The following is a 23,804-nucleotide window of genomic DNA, read 5'->3' on the forward strand; positions in this document are numbered from 1 at the left end:
TGCATGATTTGGCTAATATGAACAACAAACTTACCATAAGGAGCTCGTACATGGCCCGATGAGTCGCCTCATTCCGTGCCCTCTCCTCCTCCAACAACCGAGTTGTCTTCTCCTCGGCGGGCCGAGCCGTATCCGCCGCCACCCCGGTCCCTCTCCTGCAGAAGCTCCTAACAGACCGACCCCCTCTAAGTGATGATGTGGCACCAAAATCTCACTATGTTTGCATGTCTGATTCGGTGTTAAACAACTCTAATTGATTGATCAGTGTTTTTTGAAAACTGCCAGCACAATGTTGTCGGGTTTTTGAAAACAAAACAAATATGGCGGTGTTCTGTTTTAGCGTCCCCAATTGTGGTGGTTTTTTGCAATTTACTCGGTTTGGGGGTGCCCAACCCGAAGGAATTCAATATGGCCCTATTAGCCTCCTGGTGAAAGAGGTTTTTTGACCTTCCCAAAAGGATTGGAAGGGTGTTATTTATTATAAATATAACACCAATTCTCCTAATATCTTATGGTCCAAATGTGATAATGGCTCTCCCTTTCGGAAGAGTGTAACTTGGGCTTTAAATGCTTCCAAGTGCTTTTACAAGTGGAAGATAGGAAATGGCAGAAGTATTAAGTTTTGGCAGGACTTGTGGGCTGAGGATGGGGACTGTTCCTTGAAGGTGCAGTTCTGGGAGTTGTTTTACATATGCAACCAACCTGATTGCACTGTCTCTCAGGTGTGGGATGGAGTAGAACTTAAGCTCTCCTTTAGGAGGTGTGTTGATAGTAGTGGTATTGATAGATGGAACCAATTTCTTGATATTATCCGAGAGGTTCCTCTGTCTGATAGCCCTGATGTTCCTATTTGGATGTTGGAATCCAAAGGAATTTACTCTCTCAAGTCCTTTTACAATATTATTAATTTTGGAGGTGTGGTTTCTACCATTGGTAATAGTATGTTGAAAGTTCTTTGTCTTCAAAATATCCATGTTTTTCTCTCGCTAAGTGTTTACAACAGAATCTTAACTAGGGACAACTTGGCTAAGCGCAGAAATGTTGATGATCCTACTTTCTTATTTTGTAATGAGATAATCAGTGCAACATCTTTTTTTGAGTGTGTGGTTGCTAAGTGCATTTGGAAATTATTTGTTGGTTTCTTTCAAATACCCATTATTTCCTGCTTTAAAGATGTATGTGCCTTATGGCATATTCATAAGGAAAAACCGGTCCAGAATATGATTGTTGCTGCCTCCTTGTGGAGTGTTTGGAGACTAAGAAATGAGTTTTATTTTCAGGGTCATCCTTGGAAAAGTGTGGACCGCGTGCTTGTGAAACTTCAAAGTTTTCTTCGACAATGAGATGTACTCTACAACGTCATAGAGGAAGTGGTACTACGGTAGTTCATCAGCGAGTTGGACAAGTGTCGGGGGGAACTTCTTTGCATCGCCTCGAGTGACTCTGTCGCGTGACATGGAGTAGTAGTCATAGCTTGTTCTGTTCTGCAGCGGGCTGCTGCTTTTATCTGCGTTTGGAGTCGATTTATTCTCTGTTTTAGTTTCATGTTTGGTTGGAACCACTGGTTGCTTTGGATGTAGTCTGAGACTGCTTTTGCTTCATTAATAAAAAGATGGAGCAGGGGGAACCCCTTTCATTCCAAAAAAGGTTGTTCTTTTTAGCCTCCTCCTATGCTATTTGTTAAACTTGTTTTTGTGCGAGATAAACTAGTCTTTTTAACATAATTTGCTTAGGTTGTTGCTTGTTGTATGTTGGGTCATTTGCATGATGTGTGTATGTTTATAAAGTGCATGTTGTGTGTAGGGTTTCAAAATCTCTGTTATACACTTGCTTTTGGATAGTGAACACGGGATGAAGCGACTCGTAATTGAGAATTAACTCGGCTTCCTGCGTGATTCTTTGCGTCTTGACTTATATATACGAGATATTTTTATAAAGGGAATATATTAGTATCGCGAAGATACCAATTACACCCAGCCTTTGCACCAACAAGATATCCAAAGACATCAGGGATGCACACAACGAACAACAAAATAAACAAGAAAGAAAATAAAAACAAAGACCCCGTTGCGGTGTACACAACCTCGCAACAGAAGCACTCTAACCGCCACCGAATACAACACCAGTACTACAATCTAGGCTTTCCAAAAGCAACGCCTCCTAGAAGAAAACAATGCACAAACGTTGTCGTTGCCCGATCGAAGATCTTGAGTTTTCACCCCGAAGAAAGACCGAGTTTCCAAAATAATGCCTTCAACAAGGCCATTGCCAGGTACAACCAATGAAGGCCAGACCTTGGGTTTTCACCCTGGAAATCAAGGCTCAGTACTCGACGAGCACCACCAAAGATGCAGTCCACCTGTGTTGCCACCCCACCCCCGCTTGTCCAAGTTGCTGTTGCGAGTCGCTGCACACCCAACACATAGGAAGAACATGGGTCACGTTGTCTTGAACACAACCAACCAACCACCAATCGCAGCCACCGTGACTTTCTCCAACTCTGTCAGATCCATGAAAATCTATGTCTCGTATCACCGTACGATAGACGAAGCTTCACACCACGCGCCGGAAGGGTGCGCACGACCGCATCAATTCCTCTCTAGATATCCAGTAGCATCATGTGCCAGACCGAGGAGATCACCGAAAAGAAGACCGGAACTCGTCGGCAGCCAGATCGAGGTGGTCGACATGAAGCCGTGCCGAAACTCCACAGGGTTAGACCCCCTATAATCGAAACATAGCCAACAACCCCCACGCTATCGGCCATCATCGGCCGCTCGTCCCACCAGAAGAGGCCGAAAGAACGAAGGTGACCCTAGTCGCCACGCCCGCAAGCACCGCGACGAGCCACACTGCGACGGAGAGGAGCACGAGACGGCCTCACGGGCGCCGCAGCCGCGGCCCAGCCGGACCCAGACCACCGCCAGTCGCGCCACCGCCCCAATCCGCCGCTCCACCATCGAAAGAACCCGCTGCTTCGCCAGATCGGGCGCCGCGTCAAACTGTGCGTGACCCATCAGTTCATCCTCTCCGCGCGAAGAAGAAGAATAGAGGTGCGCCATCCTCGCCGTCGCCGCCTTTGACAGCCAGGATGCCGCCACCACCGCCGCCGCCGCCGACTGCGGCGGCGACGGTGGCGGCCAGAGATGCCTGGTGGTTTAGATTTTTGGTGGAGGCGTGGTCGCCCCGGAATCGCACGCGCGTGCGACCCGAAGGCGGGTTAGTTCGTATCAATCTAAGTTTTTTGATATACCTGATACTGCATGCACTAATCTGATTCTTTGCGGCTTGACTTATACCTTGGATCTCGAGTCCCAACAGATTCTTCGGAGATCCATAGCTCACTCATCAACCCTAGCTTGGACGTGGATTCCAAAGTGGAATACAACTTCTGGAGTTAATGTTTTACGGAAATGATAAATCCCAAATGTACGGGTTTTGCCATGACAAATCAAACACTTTTTATGGCAACTTTATATCACACAATGACAAGTTTAATTGGTAAGCACATCCTCACAACAACTAAAATTACCATAAAAAACGTTCAATTTGCCATGGCCAAATCTCAAACGTGCGGGACTTGGGTCCTCGATTTAATTGCTTTCCTTTGACCTGAGTGAACTTTCAGAGCTCGCATATACTCCCTTCGTCTCAAAATAAGTGTCCCAACTTTGTACCAGCTTTAGTGCAAAATTGTATTAAACTTGAGACACTTATTTTAGAACAGAGGGAGAGGGAGTACTATGTTTTGGAACAGAGGGAGTACTATGTTGCTCAAGTTGGTTAGTCCGAGAATATCCACAGTGGTGACTAAAATATTTTATGAACACTTGCTTCAGTTTTCGTTGTGACTTTTGACAGTTTCAGAGATACTGAAAAAGAAAAGATACAGACAAGTTGAATTTTGTCGGGAAAAAAAGTCAATGTTCACCAATTCGGGTGCATTTTCTCTCTACTGTGGCCGATAACCGGTCCCTTGGCTGTTTACAAAACACAGGGTACGCTCTTCCACTCCAAGGTCTTATGCAGACCGTAAAACAAACGGAGCCCTAATCATAAATATTCACACCGCCAGCAGAAGGTATTGACAATTGAATTGAAATTGAGATGCCTGTAAGAATTACATGAAGCTAGCTAACAAAACTATAACTGACTAGATCTTGTGAACTATCTATCCTAGAGTAGAATTGTTTCCTGAAGACGAACTCAACAGCTAATGATGGCGATCTGGAGTTACCAAACTGGGAATGGCACCAGAGCTGAACATAATGTTCGACGCCTGTGCAGCTGGCTGAGTCCGGATAGCCGAAACCGGTGCGCGAGGCCCAAACGAGAGCATCTGTGGCCGCCGCTACAAGAACGGCATTTGTGGATGCCCAAGCCCATGCCCCTGCATGTTATTAGCGTATGCCACTGGTACCGTGGCTTCGGCCATGGAACATGGCATGGCCACCGGTCTAGAGCTTATATTCGTTGGGTTGGATAACATAGTGCTACTGCCACTGGTGGGTAGACTAGTTTCCGGGTGATTTGAATAGGCTCGCATCGCCTGGATACGGCAAGCTGAAATCCTCTGCCTCGCTCTCTCCACTTGCTCGCATTCCTTCAGTAGCAAGGTCTCAACTTCAGCAAACTGCTTCAGCCTTAACTCCAGACTCTTCAACTGCAAGTTCAGTAATTACAGACAGTATCAAAACAAATATGTAAGCATCAAAACCAATAAAGTAGCCTAGGAACTACTCCCTCCGTTCCTAAATATAAGTCCTCTTAGAGATTTCAATATGGACTACATAAGGAGCAAAATGGGTGAATCTACACTCTAAAATATGCCTATATACATCTGTATGTAGTCCGTTTTGAAATCTCTATAAAGACTTGTATTTAGGAATGGAGGGAGTAACTGTGACAGGTAGGAAAAATATTGATCATTAGTTTTAACTTCCCACCCTGGTTTCAAGACATTAAAATGTAGGGATGAGTACAAAAACATTCTCAAACTCTCCACATTTCACCATTGAGCAACTTCTAGAAAATTAATACAGCTAAACATTATTGTATAGGAACATAATTGTATTGGGTAACCAGAGCGACTGAGGTATAATCTTCTAGGATGTTCGACTTATTAACATATTTACATGTGTTTGGTTCACTGGCTATCCCTGGGTGGGATAGAAAGGACCAGTTTGTAGTTTGTTACCACCTGTTTCGTTGAGAGGGTGAGGGATAGAGACAACCACTTATATGGAATATATCCTCCACATGCTGGTTGAGCAGATCTGGGAATTTTGCCGAATGAGGACAACCGCCCACACTCGCTCTACTCGCTGCCATTTGCCTCACGTGGAACTTTCTTTTTCCGTTACATCACACCCTCACCCAAAACAGACCAAACCCTATCTCTTCTCCTCACCCTCTCATTTCTCTCTCGTGGGCGGCAGCAGGACCTAGGGCGACGGTAGTGGCTGGACATCAACGGCGAGGGGCGAGGGAGATGCGCGTTCACTGGACATCTTCGCTTGCAAGTTGTTGGTGCCATAGGAGCAGGAAGAGAATCTAGATGGAGGATATCTTGGAGGTCGAATTGTCGAGCTGAAGAAGAGCACATGGTGGATTCATATGAGAACCTATCATAGCGAGCTCGGATGCCAAGAAGAAAAAAGTCTGAATAATTCTGACAGTGATCCTCAGGCGCACAATATATAGTAGTCATATGAGTAGCATCTGAACTGTTTATATCTCTGAGTAGCAAAATTAGGCTTATATAGAGAGTTTGAGTAGGTGCCAATCTATATGTAAAACTTAACTTTGTTGCTCCTCCCTAAATCTTCCCTGGTCCATTATTAATATAAAAAGGGCGTAATCAGTGATGAAAGCTCCCACACAAGGTGGGGTATGGAGAAGGGAATTTCTAGACAGCCTTACCACGCAAAGGAATTGACGGGGCCTGCACAAGCAGTGGAGCATGTGGTTTAATTCGGTACAACGAGCAAAACCTTACCATCCCTTCACATATGAACAACAAAACCTGTCCTAGGAAAACAACTACTTTTGTCAGCTATGTTTCAGAAACTTAGAAACCACAGTGTGACTATTTGGGCACTGTCCTCTCGCAAGGCAAATATAGGACAAAGTGGTCTCATGGACTGGGTGCCGGGCGACCAGCCCTACCTCTTGGAGCTCACTACATTGATCCATGGACATTGCAGAAAACATTATAAAGGAAACAGAGGGGAGCAAAAAAAAGTATCAAGGCTGTCATCATTTTGGTTTTGTGGGAGATTTGGGTAGAGAGAAACCAAATGCACATTCAGAGGAAAGAGGGTTTCGGTAGAGGATGTGCTGGCTGCGGCTCGTCGCAAAATTCTGCTTTGCCATCAAGCAGGGGCCCAATATCTTGAACTCACATTTGCAGAACCACCAGCTGGGATAGGCTAAATATAGCGCATGTTGTAGCTAGTCCTCTTCTTTTCTTTCTATTTTTGTTGTTCCAGCGATCCTAGGATCTCCACCATGTACTTTGTCTTTTCCCGTTGCGTTCTGCTAATATAATGCAAGCCAGCAGCATGTCGGATCTTTCCAAAAAAAAAAGCCATTAATGCGATAGTGCTGACTTTCATACAGGTGCTGCATGGCTGTCGTCACTTGTGTATTGAGATGTTTGTTCGACCAAATGCTATTTACCTGACTTTCTGGGAAGGGATGGTAAATCAAACATTTTCTAATGGAAACTTATATTGTCATGAGGATGGTAAATTTAGTTTGCAAGCACGGCAAATCCTAGCAAAAAACTGACCCCCCCCCCCCCCCCCCTAAATATCCTGAGTGAGCTTTGTATTCTTGTAGCAACTAGAAAACACATCTTAATTTGACAACTATCAGTTAATCATCATGCAGCTGATTCCAAGTTCTCTGTCTATCAGTATTCATCTGGTTCCTGGCCCCAAAGTCATATCATTTCTATCATAAAATTAGGCTAGTAAAGGAAATTAAGCCCATGAGACTTCCATTGTAGAGAGATATTTTATGTTGCATACTGAAAGGAAGCTCAAATTTTACAGGGACTTGACAAGTAGAAATCTATGAACAGAAATCAGTAGTGCCAGTTCACGACAAATTGTGCATGCAATAAAATGACAGCATGCAGACTAACCTGATGATTTATCACGGTAGCAACTAGTCTTTGGATTTCACGTTCCTCTTGATCCGCGAAAAGTTTAGACTTAATTGCCGCTGCCGACAAACCACACAGGGTAGCATGCTTCACATTTTCTAGAGAAATTGACGATGAAGCACCTGTTACAGGATAGGATAGTAACTTAATGGTAAACTTTTGAATGAATGAACAAATGAAATTTCACAGTAAAATCAACTGTAAGAAATATGAAACAGCTACCATTATGGCCACAAAAGCTTGGATGCACACCATGGGCCCTATCATCAGCATGCATTCTTTCAGAAATCACCCTTCAGCAAAAGGAAAGTCAAAACCACACTAGCAGAACATGGGAAGAAAACTTGGAGTGAAACCAAAGGTCGAAATATCATCACCAAACAGATTTTTTTTACATCAAGTTAAGGATGTAAATTGCTCAAAGTGCCAACCCCGCCGTGTTTGATAATGTTAATAAAATTCACTCATACAGAAAAAGATGGCTAACCTGGGATCATCATCTCTTGTCAACACACATAATGCTGCACTTGCGCATGATGCTGCAACTCTTGGTCCAATTGCAGAGGCCAAGAATGCAACCTACACAATATTTATGAACAGTGAGACCAAATATACAGAAGACACAAAATCCTACAAATGTTTTGGTCATGAGGAAGTATAAAGTGCAGTACCCTACAGCCAGTGCACACATGCGTTGCAAGCAGACAAACTCAGCTAGAGAATATGATATGTAAATACACTCGGGATAATACTTGCTGACTTTTGTTAACTGTCATTTTATTGGTGATTAGTACTTTTAATTTGTAGTATTTGTCTTATGAGTATCTACAGCCGGACCCCTTATATTGCCCCGATGCGTCCGCCCGGATGGCCCGGTCAGTGACCAGTCAAGAAATCGCGACCCAGCCGCACCCCTCATACCAGCCCTATACATCCAGGCTGACAGACACCTCTCATATCCGGACCATTTCTGGGACGGATATAGGGAGGCCAGGACGGGCCCAGGCGCATCCACCACGTTGGATCCGGCCCACGCTGGTCCACCCTGACCCCACAAACATCCCCACCGCACCCACCCACATCTAGACAAAACCCTAGCCACTTGCCATTCCACTCCACTTTGAGTCTGCGCCGCTCCACCGTCCCCAGCTCCTCTCCGGGATCCTCCGGCATGGCAAACTGCGGATCCGACTCCGACAAGTCCGAACCCGTCGACTGGGACATCACCCCATGCGGGCATGTAGCCATCTTTGTAAATCAAGTATTCTTCTGGATGAGCTGGACGAAGGCTTGTATTGAAGCAGAAAAAATACTTGATTTACAAAGATGGCTACATGCCCTTTTATAGGGCAATACAACTAACTTGGATGTTATTCTAAATGAGTTGACTTGGGTGCTACTCTACACGTTTCTTACCACCAAGGAGACTACTTTCTTACCAGCCAAGGAAACTTGTAAGCTAAGTTCTTTTTTTAAGACGGGCTTTACTCAACATTCTCCCCCTAAACCCCGTTGGAGAGATTGGATGTTGATGATCGCAATATTGTAGCGCAACTCCTGAAAGCGAACACAACCAAGTTCCTTCATCAGGATGTCCGCCTTCTACTCACCAGTCTTGATGAACTCCATGATCATCATGCCCTTCTCGATGCAGTCTCGTATGAAGTGGTAGCGGAGATCATATGCTTGTTGTTGTCATGAAGCACTGGGTTCTTGCAGAGGAAAATTGCTGACTTATTATCAACGAAGATGAGTGTGGGAGTTGTGTCTTGATTTAGCATCACGCCGAGGGGGCGAGCCAGCCAGACTCCCTCGCATGTTGTCGTTGCGGACGTGATGTACTTCGCCTCGCACGAAGACACGGACACCACCATCTGCCTCGCAGATTGCCAACACTGCCAACACGCCTGAGGTGCTTTTCCGGGAGTCCATGTTACCAGCATGGTCAGAGTCGATGTAGCCAACCAAATTCTCGCAGTCGCCACGACGATACACGCATTCATGCGTGAGCGTACCAGTGATGTACCAAAGCAGGTGCTTGACGGCAGTGAGGTGATCGCTTGCCGGGGCCCGAGGGCTTGCCGAGGCATCCGCGGTGCCGCCTAGCTCCGTCGTGCGTCCTCGTCAAAGACAACGTTGTGCATCCTTGCTATAGATCAAGATGTTAATGAAATAGAACAAGACAAAGTGGGATAAGAAGGGCCGAACGACTAGATTCATTAAATGCATAAAGGTACTTGGTGCATTTGAAAGTCCAAATGGCATGACTAGCGGTTTCCCATTCATCCCCGGGTCTGATACAAATATGATAATATCCGCTTCTTAAATGTAGCTTTGTGTACACATTTGCTCCCCTAAGCTGATCCAACATATCATCCATACGAGGAATAGCGAATTTATACCTTACGGTGATCTTGTTAATAGCTCTACTGTCCATACACATGAAGATCAATCTACCTTTGGCATGAGCAGGGCTAGTACAACACATGGGCTAATACTTTTGTGGCCCTTTTGCAGCAATTCCTCCACTTTCTTCTTCAATATATCATGTCCTTTTGGGCTCATTCGATAATATGGAAGATTAGAAAGACTTGCTCCCGGAATTAAGTCAATTCTATTTTGAATTCCACTCATTGGTGGCAAGCCTCACTGCCACGCACCTTTGCTGGAATTTCAACAGACAGGTGCTCTTCTTCTATTACAACAAGTGCAGCACACAAATCTGCCTCCTTCAAGTCTTCCTCCATAAACTCATGAGAGGTGCGGGAGATAGTCAACTGTCAACATGCTTTTCCCCTCCTCCTTACGGTATTACCTTCTATTTTGTTTGTGGTAGAATAATGATCTTCCCCATGTTCCAAATGAAAGAATAAGAATTTTCCTATCCTTTATGTGTAGTATCCACATCAAATTGCCAAGGTCTCCCACGAAGAACATTAGTGGCATCCATGTCAACCGCATCACACACCACATTTGAGCGATAATGCTTGCCCAAAGAAAGTGGCAAGTTGCATTGTTTGGTGATCCTCATGTTCACTCCTTTCTTGATCCACCCAATAGTGTAGTAGGGATTTGGATGACCACGAGTTTCAAGCTTTAGATTGTTCACCAACTTCTGGGAGATAAGATTCTCGCAACTGCAACTATCAATCACTAATTTACATACCTTGCCATTCACAGTGCATTTGCTCTCAAATATTTTCTTTCGACGTGTGTCGTTGGGTTGTGGTGTGGAACATAGGACACGCTGAATCGCACATACCACCTCTTCACCTTCTTCTTGACAAACCTCTTGTCCCTCTACATCTTTGTGACAGCCCGAGACCGATTCTCCAGATGCCTTCCTTATATATTCATTATAGTTGCGGTAATTGTTTATTTGTTGCATTCATCATTGCATCATCCACGCTGCATCGGCTACGGACCGGATTCATCCGACCGTTTTTATAGAACTCCTAGTAGTTCGTAGTTGCCGCTTCTCCCCATTTTTCCGTTGGCCTTTCTATGACCAACCACACTTGCACGCGACCCCGACTTCATTTCAATATTATTTTTAAGTGGGGATTAAATGTTCTCGTAACGGGTCGAAAGTTTGCGAGCGGTCACATTATATGATAACTAGACCGGCTATCAAATTTCATTAGATTCGGAGGTTGTTTGATACCCGAACCGTTAAACCTATGCGACACTATAGCCGGTTAAAATGTCGGATGTTTTTCGGAAACAAAACTGCTAACCGGGCCGCTCGATTTCCCTCTCATAAAACATCCTAAAGGCCACTACACAACCCACTAAGCCCATCTAAACATTCTCTGTTTGGAGTCGTCCGATCGAGATCGAACGACTCGGAAATAGCTCTCCAAAACCCCCTATTACTATAAATGGACATCCTCCACTTCTTAAAATGAAACCCTAACCTAACCTAGCCTTCCCCTACCTCTTCCCCGCCGCCCCTTGGCACCCCACCACCGGCCAGCCGCCACCCCTGTCTCGCACAGGGCCTGTGAAGCCCAGATTCGGCTTGTCTGGCTCGTACGCCGTTGCCTCCTCCCCGCTCGAACCCATGCCTGAGCGCCCTCCCCCGCCAACCATGCCGGACAGGCCATCATCAGCTACCAGCAGGACTAAGCCGACCTTGCCGCCCCTCCTCTTTCCCTTCCCTTCTCTTGTGCAACTTACACTATCAACTTGATGCTCCAAGGAATTGGCAACCTCAAAAGATTCAAGACAATAATTGATCAAGCAAAGAACCTCACCATCTTCATCTATGTGCATCATAAGACTTTGGCATTGATGAGGGTTGCTAAAAAGGAGAGATATCATAAGGCCGGGGTGACTAGATTTACTTCCTCTTTTCTCAATTTGTAAAGTTTATTGAAGAAGAAAGATGCTTTAAGGTGTATGGTGGTTGAAAGAGCTTGGGAAGAGATGAGTCATGTGAAAACAAAGAAAGGCAAGGATGCAACAACGGTCATGGATGCTAACTTCTGAAAAGGTATGCTCCTATGCATAAATGTTTGAGCCATTGGTGAGAGTTCTTCGTTTGGTCGATGGGGATATTAAGCCATCAATGGCTTGCCTGTATGGAGAATTTGTGAAGGCAAAGAGGGAGATGAAGGATGCATTTAGCAACTTGGAGAGGAAGTACAAAGACACTATGGCCATTGTTGACAAGAAGATGAATGGAAGGCTTGATTCTCCATTGCACATGTCCGCATATGTGTTGAACCCACACTATAGTTATGCGGTTAGCAACTCCATCTTCACCGTTGCAAATGAAGGCTTCCAAGAGTGTGTTGGACAATACTTTGCAAATGATCCGAACACTTGCATGTTGGTTGTCAATGATGAGTTTCTAAAATATGAAAACAAAGGACCATTTGGGAAGAGGCTAGCAACATGTGAAAACAACAGCTACAACCCAGGTATTTCAGTATTTGCTTGCTCCTGCAGCCCAGGTATCCTCTCTCTGACCTCTAGTTCTTCCGGTTGTGAAAGAAACTGGAGCGCCTTTGAATCGGTATATCTCTCAACTCTGGTTGTTTAGTCCCTACTCTATATGTTTTGTCTCATCTCATTTAGGTTTCTAATATGCTCACGGGATGTTTAATGTGTAGATACATACTAAGAGAAGAAACAGACTCACAATGGAGCGATGCAACAATTTGGTCTTCATAAGGTTCAATAATAGAATATTGTCTAGGAAATAAAAGCTCCTGGAGAAGAAGAACTGGGATGTGCTCCTCAGCACCGATGCTACCGAAGCTCCAGGATTCCTATTTGAAGCAGGGGATGATCATGCAAACCTTACTTATCTTGATGAGGATGGGGATATCCATCAAGGTACGAGATTTCGTAGGATCTACTTGGTGAAGCAATCAGGGAACAAGAGCAGCTCCAACTTCGTAGGAGTGCAAGAGTGAGACCTTGAGGAGGAGTTTGAATCTGATGGTGATAATGAGATGGTGGATGATGAAGACATTGAGTATGAGGATGATTGAGAGGCATTGAGCAAATGACCATTGCATGATGGTTGGCATCATATCATCAAGTGATCAAGTTATCATGCATTTGCATTCATGCATTTGTCTTTTGTTTCTTAATTGATATGTAAGACTATGGTGTGGTGAGACTATCGTGGATCATGGTCGTGGTCGTGGACTCATGGTACTTTCGTTTCATAGAACTAAGCAAGTTTGAGACTTTTATTTGTTATGTAATATGCTTGCTTGTAAAGTTGTGATATGATCTGCCTATTGCATTGCGTGTTTGCTAGTTTGATTTGATTGCTCATTCAGTTTGGAAAAGCGCTCATAGCCTATGAGATAAGCTTCAGTTTACAATTTACATTGCCTAATTAATGGTTTGCTTGTTGTTGCTTACATCTTCTCTATGATGTATCATGTATGTAGTTGTTGCTCGATGCATTGGAGGGAGAGGAGGATCAGAGGACAACACACAAAGAGAGAATACTAGACTACAATAGCTACTCATAGCTAGAAGACTCTAGAAAACAATAGCTAGGGTTGAGAAAAGAAAAGGAATACTAGACTACAATAGAAGTATCTAGAAGTAGCCAAACATATTTGACATATGATTTTATTATTATTATTCTCATCTATTGTTCCTCATCAGTCAAGAACGACAATATTCACCCAACAGGATGGATTAATGGAAGAAGGCTCTATGCCCTAGCTACTAGAGTTACTGACGACCATAGTGAAATCTTGACGAGAGCACGCTCGGTCGCCCGCTCGAAGTGACGGTGGTCGAAGAGGCCGCTGCAGGTGGCCATCGAGGTCTCGTGAGCTTGATAGTGGTCAGCAGTACTTGCCATCAACGGATCTAAACTTTACAGGCGGATGGAGTTGAGGAAGTTGGCCGGATTAAGACAAACTCAGCAGCTACGGGAAGTTAGGAAGCAAGGACTCACTGGCGGAAGAGTTCATGAAGACTAGCTAGTGTCGGCAGTTGAGCCAGGAACTCGCTGGCGTTGGCACTTGCATCAAGCTTGTCAGCGGCAACAGGCTAATGAGGTAAACCTGAGGTCCACCGCCTACAGAGGTGAAGGAGTGATGTTTATGGTCTCGAGTTGTGAGCTAAGTGGTTGTTTCCATATACATTTGTTTCGGAGCAAAAGAGCTCGGTATTGGATCAGACCATGAGGGGTCTTCACAATAGTCCACCAAAGCACACCAAACTGGGACCCAAAACCAATTCCAATTTCTCGATCGTCCAAGCAGTAGGTATTCAGGATGTAGAATTCCAATCCCGAAACACCGACTCCAATTTGGCGTGGATCGATGGCTCCGCTCCGCTCCACCCGCTCTGCTCCGCCCTCCGCTCCCCAACCCCTAGCCTAGCCTAGCCCCGCCTCCTCCCGCCGCCGACACCCTCCCCTCGCCATGGCCTTCTCCTGCTCCAGCGAGGCGAGCTCCTCCGGCCACGCACGCCGCTGGCAGGTCTCCATCGACGGTTCGTCCTCCGCGCGCTCCTACAACGAGGTCGCCGCCTCCCCGCGCTCCCTGGCTCCGACGGCACGCCAGCAGGCTGCTACGCCGCCCCGTGCCGACCCACCTGCCCCCCTGGGGCTGGTGTGCACCGAGTGCCGGCCACAGCTCGCCTAGGGCCACGCTCGGAGGTGCACCAGGAGAAGCGCGCTGGAGCCGCGGCCGAGGTCGACCAGGAGGGATTCAAGCTCCCTCGACGTAGGGACCGACGTCGCCGTCCCCGGTGTGCCGCTGCGCCGGGCCCTGCACCGCCTTGCCACCGCAGCCCATCGGCCGATGAGGCAGCGGGCCTCTGCTTCCGCTGCCTGGACTCGCGCCACAGGGTGCGCGACTGCACAGGGGATGTCCGCTGCCGCCGCTGCCTCGTGTCGGGCCACGAATCCTAGGAATGCCCAGACCGCCGCCGCTCCGGCACCCACGCCCACTCCCCGCGCGTGCGACGAGGACCGCGCCGCCGGCGACGCCGCGCCCCGTGGCGCTCCGCACACCACCGCTGCTGCCCCCCATGGAGACCCAAGATCACACCGAGGTCCCGTCCGCTCCGGTGCGGGTCATCCTCGCCCGCTCCGTCAAGATCGAGGAGACGGAGGGCGTCCTGCGCCGGGCCATGGTGGCCACCATCACTGGGACGCGACCCGTCGTCTCCGCGGAAGAGGTGTCCGAGCTGCTGCACACTTCTCTCGCCCTGCACCCCGGCGACTTCTCCGTGCACCTCCACTGCCCGGAGGACTTCCTCATCGTCCTCGCCTCCCGTGAGCTCAAGGACCGCCTCGCCGGCGACCACTTCATCTCCGGCCCTCGCTTCTCCCTCTCGCTGCGTCCATGGTGCAAGCTCGCACACACTGGCTCCGGCAGGTTGGACTACCGCGTTGAGCTTGAGCTCCGCGGGATCCCCGCCCAGGCCTGGCACCTCTCCACGGCGGAGCACATCCTGGGCAGCAGCTGCTGGATAGAGAGGCTGCACCCGAGCACGCGCTCCCGCGCCGACCTCGCCACGTTCCGGCTCTCTGCCCGCACCGCAGACCCGGCTAGCATTCGCCGACATGCCATCCTGGAGATCGTCGAGTCGCATCCCTCGCGCCACCAGTCGGACGCCCCTGCCATCTCCACCCTCACGTACCCGGTGTCCATCACGCTCGCCCGTGCCGAGCTCGACACCCCAGCGCCGTGCAGCCTCGCCCCTGCGGACGACCCCGACGACGGCCAGGGCGGTGACCAGGAGCGCCGCGACGACGACCCCACCAGGCGCGCCCGCCAACGCCGCCGTGGTCGCAAGAGACGCCGCACCGGCTCCACCCCTGCTGGCCGCGCCGACGGCATGCAGATGGATGACCTCCCCTGGCCGCGCAACCCGCGCCCGCAGCGTGCTGACGGCATCGCCATTGTTGATGGTTGGGCCTCGACCTGTGAAGTGCGACGTACGATCGCGCGGCCGGCGGCGCCCCGCCCGTTCCACATCATCCGGCCATGGCCTGGCCTACGCGGGGCCCGTGGTACCCGTCGCCCACGTCAGCCCCCTGAAAAAGTGCAGGGCAAAGTGGTCAAACCTGCTCTGCCTATGATCCCCGGGCCGACAGGATCAGAAGCCGCAGCGGTGGAGCCCACCCCGTGACCCCCGTGGCCCAGGATCGCTCGCAGGACCCCGTCATTGGCGAGGGCCCCAGCACGGATTCGAACCCACAGCTGCCCGACGCGGTAGTGGAGGACATCGGGACACCGCGTCGCGCCGCACCAACCCCTCCTGCCCAGCTGGATCAGCCGCTTTTTGTGGGGTCCCTCTCTTTGCCGCTCGGCCCCGAGGCAGATCCGCTGGCCTGACAAAGTGATGCTTCCCCTGCTTCCCCTGCGTCAGCTTCTGCCACGGCGAGGCCCACCCCTGACCAGCCCACGACGCCAACTGGCCCTCCGGGGGGGATCGCGGGAAGAAGCGGAAGGATTTCAAACGGCGGGTCCCACCCCACCACGCGAGGAGCTCCTGGATGCTTCCACTGGGAAGGATCTGAGCACAGGCAGCCCCACCACTGCCCAACTAGCGGCCCAAGCGTCAGGCCCACAACGCCGCCTCCACTGGATGACCCACGGTCAGGCCCCACCAACGGAAGGCCCACTCTGGGATCTCCTACACGCTTTGCATCGCCACCGATTACCATGCGTCGCTCTCGCCCGCGCGCTGCGCCAATCACGGCATTGACGCTCGGCGACTTCTTGGCTGCAGCGTCCAGGCAGCTCTGCGCAGCCCAGCCGACCCCAGGAAAGAGGCAGCGAGGCCGCCCGCCAAGCTTCTCCACCCCTAGGCGCGGGCGCTCTGCTTCGTCAGTGCCATGCAAGGCCGCCGGTCCACCCACGGCCGAGCGGCGTGCGCAAGTCCACATCCTGCGCACATTGGGAATCGTCAGGATCAACCAGAGGATCACCGATGCCGAGATGCAAACCTACGACGGGCTCTTCGCCACCCCGCTCCCCACAACCGTCCTCGCCGCCATCGCCGCGCTCGTTGATCGTGAGCCCCCCTCCGATCCCACAACGGCGCCGATCACAACGGTGATCGCGGGCAGCCCGCCCGTGGCATAGGTGCGCCTTGCGCCCCTCCGTCGATACCTGTCCCATGAATTGCGGCCCCAAGATGCTTGTGTGGAACGTGCGCGGACCGAAGCCCAACGTCTCGCCATTAGATCACTGATTGTAACCACTAGTGCCTCGATCGCTTGCTTTCAAGAAACAAAGATGGAATTGATCTGCTCGTCGATTGTCCTCGAGACCCTAGGCTCGGAATTCGACGACTATGTATACCTCCCAGCGACTGGGACCCGCGGCGGCATCCTGCTGGCATGGAAAAGTAGAGAGGTGGCCATCACCGATCCTTCTTTCACTACCAATACCCTATCTGCTAGGGTTTCCACTCCGACCGGAGCAAGTGCTCCATGGTGGATCACTGTCGTCTGCGGCCCACAAGAAGATGCTGGCAAGATCGCCTTCTTGCAGGAACTCCGCAACGCTCGCGTCGAGTGCCCTGGGCCGTGGATGTTGTGTGGTGACTTCAACCTTATCTACCGAGACGAAGACAAAAACAATGGCAAAGTCAACCGTCGGATGATGGGTCGATTTCGACGCGTGCTCAACGACCTTGCGCTCAAAGAGGTTTACCTCAATGGACGCCACTACACATGGTCGAACGGGCAATCGCCCCCGACGCTTGTCGATCTGGACCGGGTCCTCTGCACTGCGGATTGGGAGGAGCTCCACGGCGAGTGCCACCTGCGTTGCCTCGCCTCGGTCGTCTCCGACCATAGCCCTCTCCTGCTCGAGTGCTCCCCGATAGCGCCAACCCATCGGCGATTCCACTTCGAGGACTTCTGGACACGTCTCGATGGCTTCCAAGACATGGTTGCGGAAGCGTGGGTCTCCGTCCATGACGACGATCCCTTCCGATGCCTCATGCTCCGCATGCAGGCTACTGCACGCAAGTTGACGAGCTGGAGCTCCAAGACAGTGGGCAACGTGCGCCTCAAGCTCGCAGTCTACAGGGAGATCCTCCTCAAACTCGACACTGCGCAAGAGAGCAGGATGCTATCCCCGTAATGAGGATTGGCTCCGCCGTCAGATTAAAGCATCCTACCTTGGCCTCGCCTCCCTCGAGCGCTCCATCGCCCAACAGCGAACCCATGTCGCGTTCCTCAAGGATGGCGATGCCAATACATCCTTCTTCCACCGCCAATGCACGTATCGGCGGCAGAAGAACAGGATTCACAGCCTCGCCGTGGGCGACGACGTGGTTACCGACCCCAGCGACATGGCTGCTACGGCCTTCGCACATTTCGACGACCTGCTTGGCTCCACGGTGTCTCGAGAGTGCACCCTCGACCTCTCAGACCTCATCACGCCAGCCAGCCTAGATGACCTCGATGCGCCCTTTTGCGCGGAGGAGATTTGGCAGGCGGTAAAGCGGTTGCCAGCGTGCAAGGCACCAGGACCGGATGGCTACACCGCCGAATTCCTGCACGCCTGCTGGCCCATTGTTCGACAGGACTTCCTCGACGTGTTCCAGCAGTTGTACGTGCTAAGGGGACGAGGTTTCAGCTCCCTGAACCAGGCCCTCCTCACGCTGATCCCCAAGCGCGCGGACGTGACTGGCCTTGCTGATTACAGGCCCATAAGCCTGATCCATCTCGTGGCCAAGGTCTTCGCGAAGGTCCTGTCACTACGCCTCGCCCCCAAGCTCAATGACCTCGTCAGCGCAAACCAGAACGCGTTCATCCCAGGGCGCAGCCTACACGACAACTTCGTCCTCGTGCGGCAATCTGCGCGCCTGCTACACCAACTTGGAGCCCCTCGCGTGCTTCTGAAGCTGGACCTAGCACGCGCCTTCGACTCGATCAGCTGGGCGTTCCTCTTCGAAGTCTTGCGCCAATACGGCTTTGGCGATCGCTTCCTGGACTGGCTGGCGATTCTTCTCTCAACAGCCAGCACCAAGGTGCTCTTAAACGGCACGCCTAGCCCCGCCATCTGGCACCGCCGCGGTCTACGACAAGGCGACCCCCTGTCACCCCAGCTCTTCGTCCTCGCAGTGGACACCCTAGGGCGCCTGCTGCACCGCGCCACCGAGCTCGGCATCCTCAGCAACTGCACCCCCGCCGCTCAATTCCCGTTGTCTCGCTCTACGCCGACGACGTGATTCTCTTCTGCCACCCCTCGCGCGGCGACATCGAGGCGGTAAAGAGCATCCTGCAACTCTTCGGGCGCGCCTCTGGACTCCAGGTTAACTTCCTGAAGAGCTCTGCCACGCTGATTCGCTGCGACCCTGTCGCGGCCGCGCCCGTTGTCGACCTGCTTGGGTGCCCACTGTGGACCTGCCCATCACCTATCTGGGCATCCCATTGACAATCCGGCGCCCAACTGCAGCCCAGCTACAGGTCGTCGACAGGACCGCCGGCATGCTCCCGTGCTGGAAGGCGCACCTCATGAACAAGGCTGGTCGCCTCACATTTGCTAAAGCTGTCCTGAGCGCGATCCCTATTCACCAGCTACTCGTGCTCGCACCGCCGAAAAAGACAGTCAAAGCACTGGTGAAAATCCAGCGGGGTTTCTATGGGCAGGGCGCACTGATGCCAATGGCGGCAACTGCCATGTCAATTGGCAGCGTGTCGCGCGCCCAATCTCATTGGGTGGCCTCGGCGTCCACGACCTGGAGCGTTCCGGCCTTGCGTTGCGCATGCGCTGTGGTTCAGCCGCACTGATAACACCAGAGCATGGAGTGGCCTCAACCTGCAATTCTCGACGGAGGAACGCGACTTCTTCTTCGCCTCCACCACCATGCAGCTCGGCAACGGCCAGCAGGCCCTTTTCTGGGAAGAGAGATGGATTGAGGGACGTGCCATCCGCGAAATCGCGCCCCTGCTGCATGCATGCATCCCCAAGCACCGGCGCAAGCTACGGACCGTGGCCGACGGGCTGCAAGCTCACAAATGGGCACGGGATATCCATGGCGTGCTTGGGATCCAAGAGGTTAGCCAATACCTACAGCTCTGGCACAAGATGGAACACACGACGCTCTCCAATGAGCCTGATCACCTGCTATGGAAGTGGACTGCAAGCGACACTTATACCGCGCAATCGGCCTACAAAGCTACCTTCCACGGCTCCATCTCATGCGATGCCTGGAAGCTCACCTGGAAATGTTAGGCGCCGCCGCGCGTCCGTTTCTTCCACTGGCTCGCCCAGCTCGATCGTTGTTGGACGGCTGACCGGCTAGCCAGAAGAGGGTTACAGCATCCCCCACGGTGCCCCCTATGCAACCAGGAACCAAAAACCATGCACCACCTCCTCCTCGCCTGCCCATTCTCCCGGCAAGTTTGGCACGAGGCCCTGGCCTGGCTGAGGATGCCCTGTCGCCCACCCGATGGCGAGGAATCACTCAATGCTTGGTGGACCACCGCAAGGCGAACTACGCCGAAGCTGATGCGCAAAGGCCTCGCATCCATGACCCTCCTCGTGCCTTGGATGACATGGAAGCACAGGAATGACTGCGTGTTTGACAGAGGTCGCCCCTCGACCACTAGCCTGATAGCGAAGATCAAGGAGGAAGCAGCGCTTTGGGCCAGAGCTGGCGCACAAGGCCTCAAAGCCGCGATCCCACAGAACTGGGACGTCCACTGATTTTCTTTTCTAGCCCTGTAACTACCTCCTAGGAGGATTGTAACTCAAACCCCTATCTTTTCAATGAAATGAAACGCAAAAGTCTTTTGCGTTTTCTCGAAAAAACACCGACTCCAATTACAACATCCAAACGTGGTTTAATTGGCATTTCTTTTATTGGAAGTACATAGGTAGGCAAGTAGAAAAAGTATTGGCTTCCATTTCCAACATTACCTCTAGTTGAAGACAGAATCATGCTTAGTGAAACTTTCAAGTATGGAGGCTAATCTAACTTTGCTAAGGGATTTGATATAAAATTAAGTGTCGATAAACATAATCAGCATGTCATTATAGTGCTACACATTATTGGCAACCTCTAGGCCTCTAACTAGGTGAAATGGAGTAACCCCTGCATTAGTTGTCTATAAACAGAAAGTGGTGAAAAATAATTTACCAGAGACATGACTGGATTAGAAGAACTGATGAATGGAAGTTGGTTTCCATGTTGAATACTTTGAGGCAGATTTCCTGGATAGAGAATAAACAGAACTGTCACCGTCAAAAATGGAAGTGGTCACACACTGTTTGCAAAAGTTGGAAAATAAACTAAGGAATTCTGATGGTGGAGCAAATAACAACTTAATGATGTAAAAGACCTGAAGTACTGCCATTGGAATCTGAATGTGGATATACATTGCTTTCCGGTATAAATGACTTGGATGCATCTGATACCTCAATGTTCTCTAATAAAATATCCTCCACTGGAAGACGAATAAAATGGTAGATACACTGTGCCTTTGACTTTGTTCTAACATGGTCTGCAATGTTATTCCAGTTGTCATTATGATTCTCTATGCCCTCCAACAACAATAACGTTTCTCTATCAGTCCAGTTATCCCCCTCACTTTCTGATCCATCTTTACCCCCATCGACTCTCTGAAAATCTAAGCTTGAATGCCCGATAATATATCTTGCATCATGGAAGCAATCAGGGCAAAGAGCAACTGCCTGCTCAATCAGCTAAACAACAAGCTTTTCAGAACAAGCTTCTTACCCACAGGAGAGAAAAGAAAAACAATAAGCAAACTGATTAATTAACTTGAAAGAGAACAAGCTTCTTACCCACAGGAGAGAAAAGAAAAACAATAAGCAAACTGATTAATTAACTTGAAAGAAAGATACAACCTTGGAAACTCCCCCTGTTCATGACGTCAAAGAAGAAAATGGTACTCCCTCCGATCCATATCAACTTTTGCTGATTTAATACAACTTTGTACTAAATCGCATTCGTTTATACATAATTAACGAAACAGGACAAGCTGGAATTCGAAACAGAGCATACCTGGCCCAAGCCACCACATATCACAAGTTAACCAACTCTAAGTTGCATTGCACCTAGACGCAGGTCGTTTGACATCACACATATGACACTAAGGATATGTGTTCTTAATGTTTTTGGTTCACGTATTTTAAAATGGCGGAGATATTAGTATGGGCTTCCAACATTATGATGCATAAGCAAGATTTGCAACAACCACATGGGAACCAGTATCTGCTGGGTCAGTAAATCAAGAATCAAGATAAATTGGGGTTCAAAATTAAATAACAAATATGCATATGTAAATATGAAGATGAGCACCTCTTTCTGCGACTGATAATACAAATTGCACAAAGACTGTGAGCAATAACTGCAATAGCTCTCTGATAGCCTTTCTCTAATCTTCCCTTCCAATTCAGTAAACTCAGCATCGGCGTCAAAATCCATCACCTCTGGATTTGATGAAGATGAAGTCAGAGAAGAAATGTCGTCTGCTTGGAGACTACATTTTGGCCGGTCAAACAAAATTAAACCATCAATGGATTTCAGCGCTGTAGTCAACAGTTGCAACTCCCCTGCTGGTTCCTCTATAAGAAGTGATGCTGCCACCCTCAGACCCCGGTGCACCAACCCAACCGCGAGGTAATTGATGATTCCCCAGGTGTCCAAGAACCGAACGATCCTACTCAAATCATATAGTTCACCTGTGTTAACAACAAACCCTTGGCACTCTGCAAAACCAAGCCTCTTGCCTGGGTTCTCCAAATATTTGGCAATAATTCTATTCCTTAACATTATGAACTTCTCCGGAGTGTGCCCTAGAGATTTCCCTGTGAAGAAGTGTGGAACAACCTGCCTTTCCAGCCTGTGCACCGTCCCAGGAGAGAACCAATCTACAAATGGTAAATTAATTCATGTTGCAGTGAACTTAAAACCAACGTATGTTCAGAAATTCAGGGTTTAGTCGCAACGAGCGAACCTGAGTGCTTAGGCACCACATGGAGGCGGCCCTGGAACTGCTTGTGCACGCCATGCCCCTCCATGAGGGGCGGTGGCGTGCAGACATAAGAAGACGGCCTGTCAGGATCCGTCGAAAGGGACGGGTGGTCAGGGAGCGCCCTGGAGAGCACCTGCAGCTGCCCATGCGAGATGTTCTCCAATGCCGGTGGCGCGGCGGCGGAGACATCACCCACATACGCAGATCGCTCAGCTGCAACGACGGCCATGACCGACGGATGCGGACGGTTGACTGTGCGGCGGGTGGCGGCAGGGAAGGTGGAGATGACCTCGGCCGAGGAGAGCAGCTCTGCCTCACGGGGGTCGGGCACGGGATTCCTGGCCGCGGCACCGGCCAGGATTTCGTAGTCGGCATTGTCAACCGCGGGCGATGGAACGGCCGTGTCGTCGTCATCGTTGTCGGAATCGTCCGAATGGTCGGCCGCGGCCGACGGCAATGGAAGGGCGTCGGAGTTTCGCTTCCGTTTCCGCCATTTGGTGCGCGAATCTGGGGGTTAGGGTTCGGATGGAGGGTGCAAGATCAGTTGGTAGCAGCTCAGGTAATTAGGTCCGGCGAGAGGTTGGACGTACCAACCTGGCGTGCAGGAGGCCTTGCGCGGCATCGTAGGCGGCGACGAGTCGGGGACGGCCGACGCCGAAGAGGTGGTCAGGGTTTTTTTTTAGATAGGTGGTGAGGTTTCGTAGGATGACCACGAGTGATGAGGGGACCGACCGTCTCGACGATGACGACGAAGGCAACACGTGCGATGAGAAATTGGATTATTTTCGGCAGCACACCATCTCTAGCATACTCCATAAAAAAAAAAAAAAAAAAAAAAAGCAAAATGCGTTTACAAGTTGTTGCGGAGCAATTTTACGTAGTCATTTCATGCGACAAAGCTGTATTTAAAAAATACATTCACAGTAAAACTACATCATGGTTATTCATCAAACTACATCATAGTTCTTCATCAGTAACCTACATCACTTATTCATACTACTAGGTAGGGGGAGGACTGCGAGTCGTGCAGCGTAACCGAGCCTAGACTACCAAAAATGACGGGTGCGACGGCAACGACGCGGCGAAGGAGACGGAGGAGCTAAGTCCTCATCGGAGTTGAGGTCGATCCAGATCTTGTCCTGCTCGGTCTTCATGACACGCAAGTCCGCCTCATTG

The 23,804-nt window shown here is 50.1% G+C and overlaps 1 protein-coding gene across 1 annotated transcript; it reads right to left on the minus strand.

The window, feature by feature from the left end:
* Positions 1 to 3,902: 3,902 nt before the first annotated feature.
* Positions 3,903 to 23,362, minus strand: LOC123447935 (SWI/SNF complex subunit SWI3C homolog). The gene is made up of 9 exons (XM_045124670.1): positions 23,223 to 23,362; positions 22,611 to 23,135; positions 21,953 to 22,524; positions 20,970 to 21,333; positions 20,768 to 20,841; positions 7,659 to 7,750; positions 7,394 to 7,464; positions 7,151 to 7,293; positions 3,903 to 4,663 (listed from the first exon to the last, which is right to left on the minus strand). Exons 1-9 carry the CDS (start codon positions 23,248 to 23,250, stop codon positions 4,352 to 4,354), a joined length of 2,181 nt encoding a protein of 726 aa, XP_044980605.1. The 5' UTR covers positions 23,251 to 23,362; the 3' UTR covers positions 3,903 to 4,351.
* Between the last annotated feature and the right edge of the window lie 442 nt (positions 23,363 to 23,804).

The sequence above is a fragment of the Hordeum vulgare genome, chromosome 4H (assembly GCF_904849725.1).
Source record: "Hordeum vulgare subsp. vulgare chromosome 4H, MorexV3_pseudomolecules_assembly, whole genome shotgun sequence".
NCBI lineage: Eukaryota > Viridiplantae > Streptophyta > Magnoliopsida > Poales > Poaceae > Hordeum > Hordeum vulgare.

Coding starts and splice junctions, on each gene's coding strand:
- LOC123447935 (XM_045124670.1), bottom strand. CDS start 23,250: ATGCCGCGCAAGGCCTCCTGCACGCCAG. Junction 7,465..7,658: donor ACAAGAGATGATGATCCCAG/GTTAGCCATCTT, acceptor CTTTTGCTGAAG/GGTGATTTCTGAAAGAATGC. Junction 7,294..7,393: donor AAGCTTTTGTGGCCATAATG/GTAGCTGTTTCA, acceptor ATCCTGTAACAG/GTGCTTCATCGTCAATTTCT.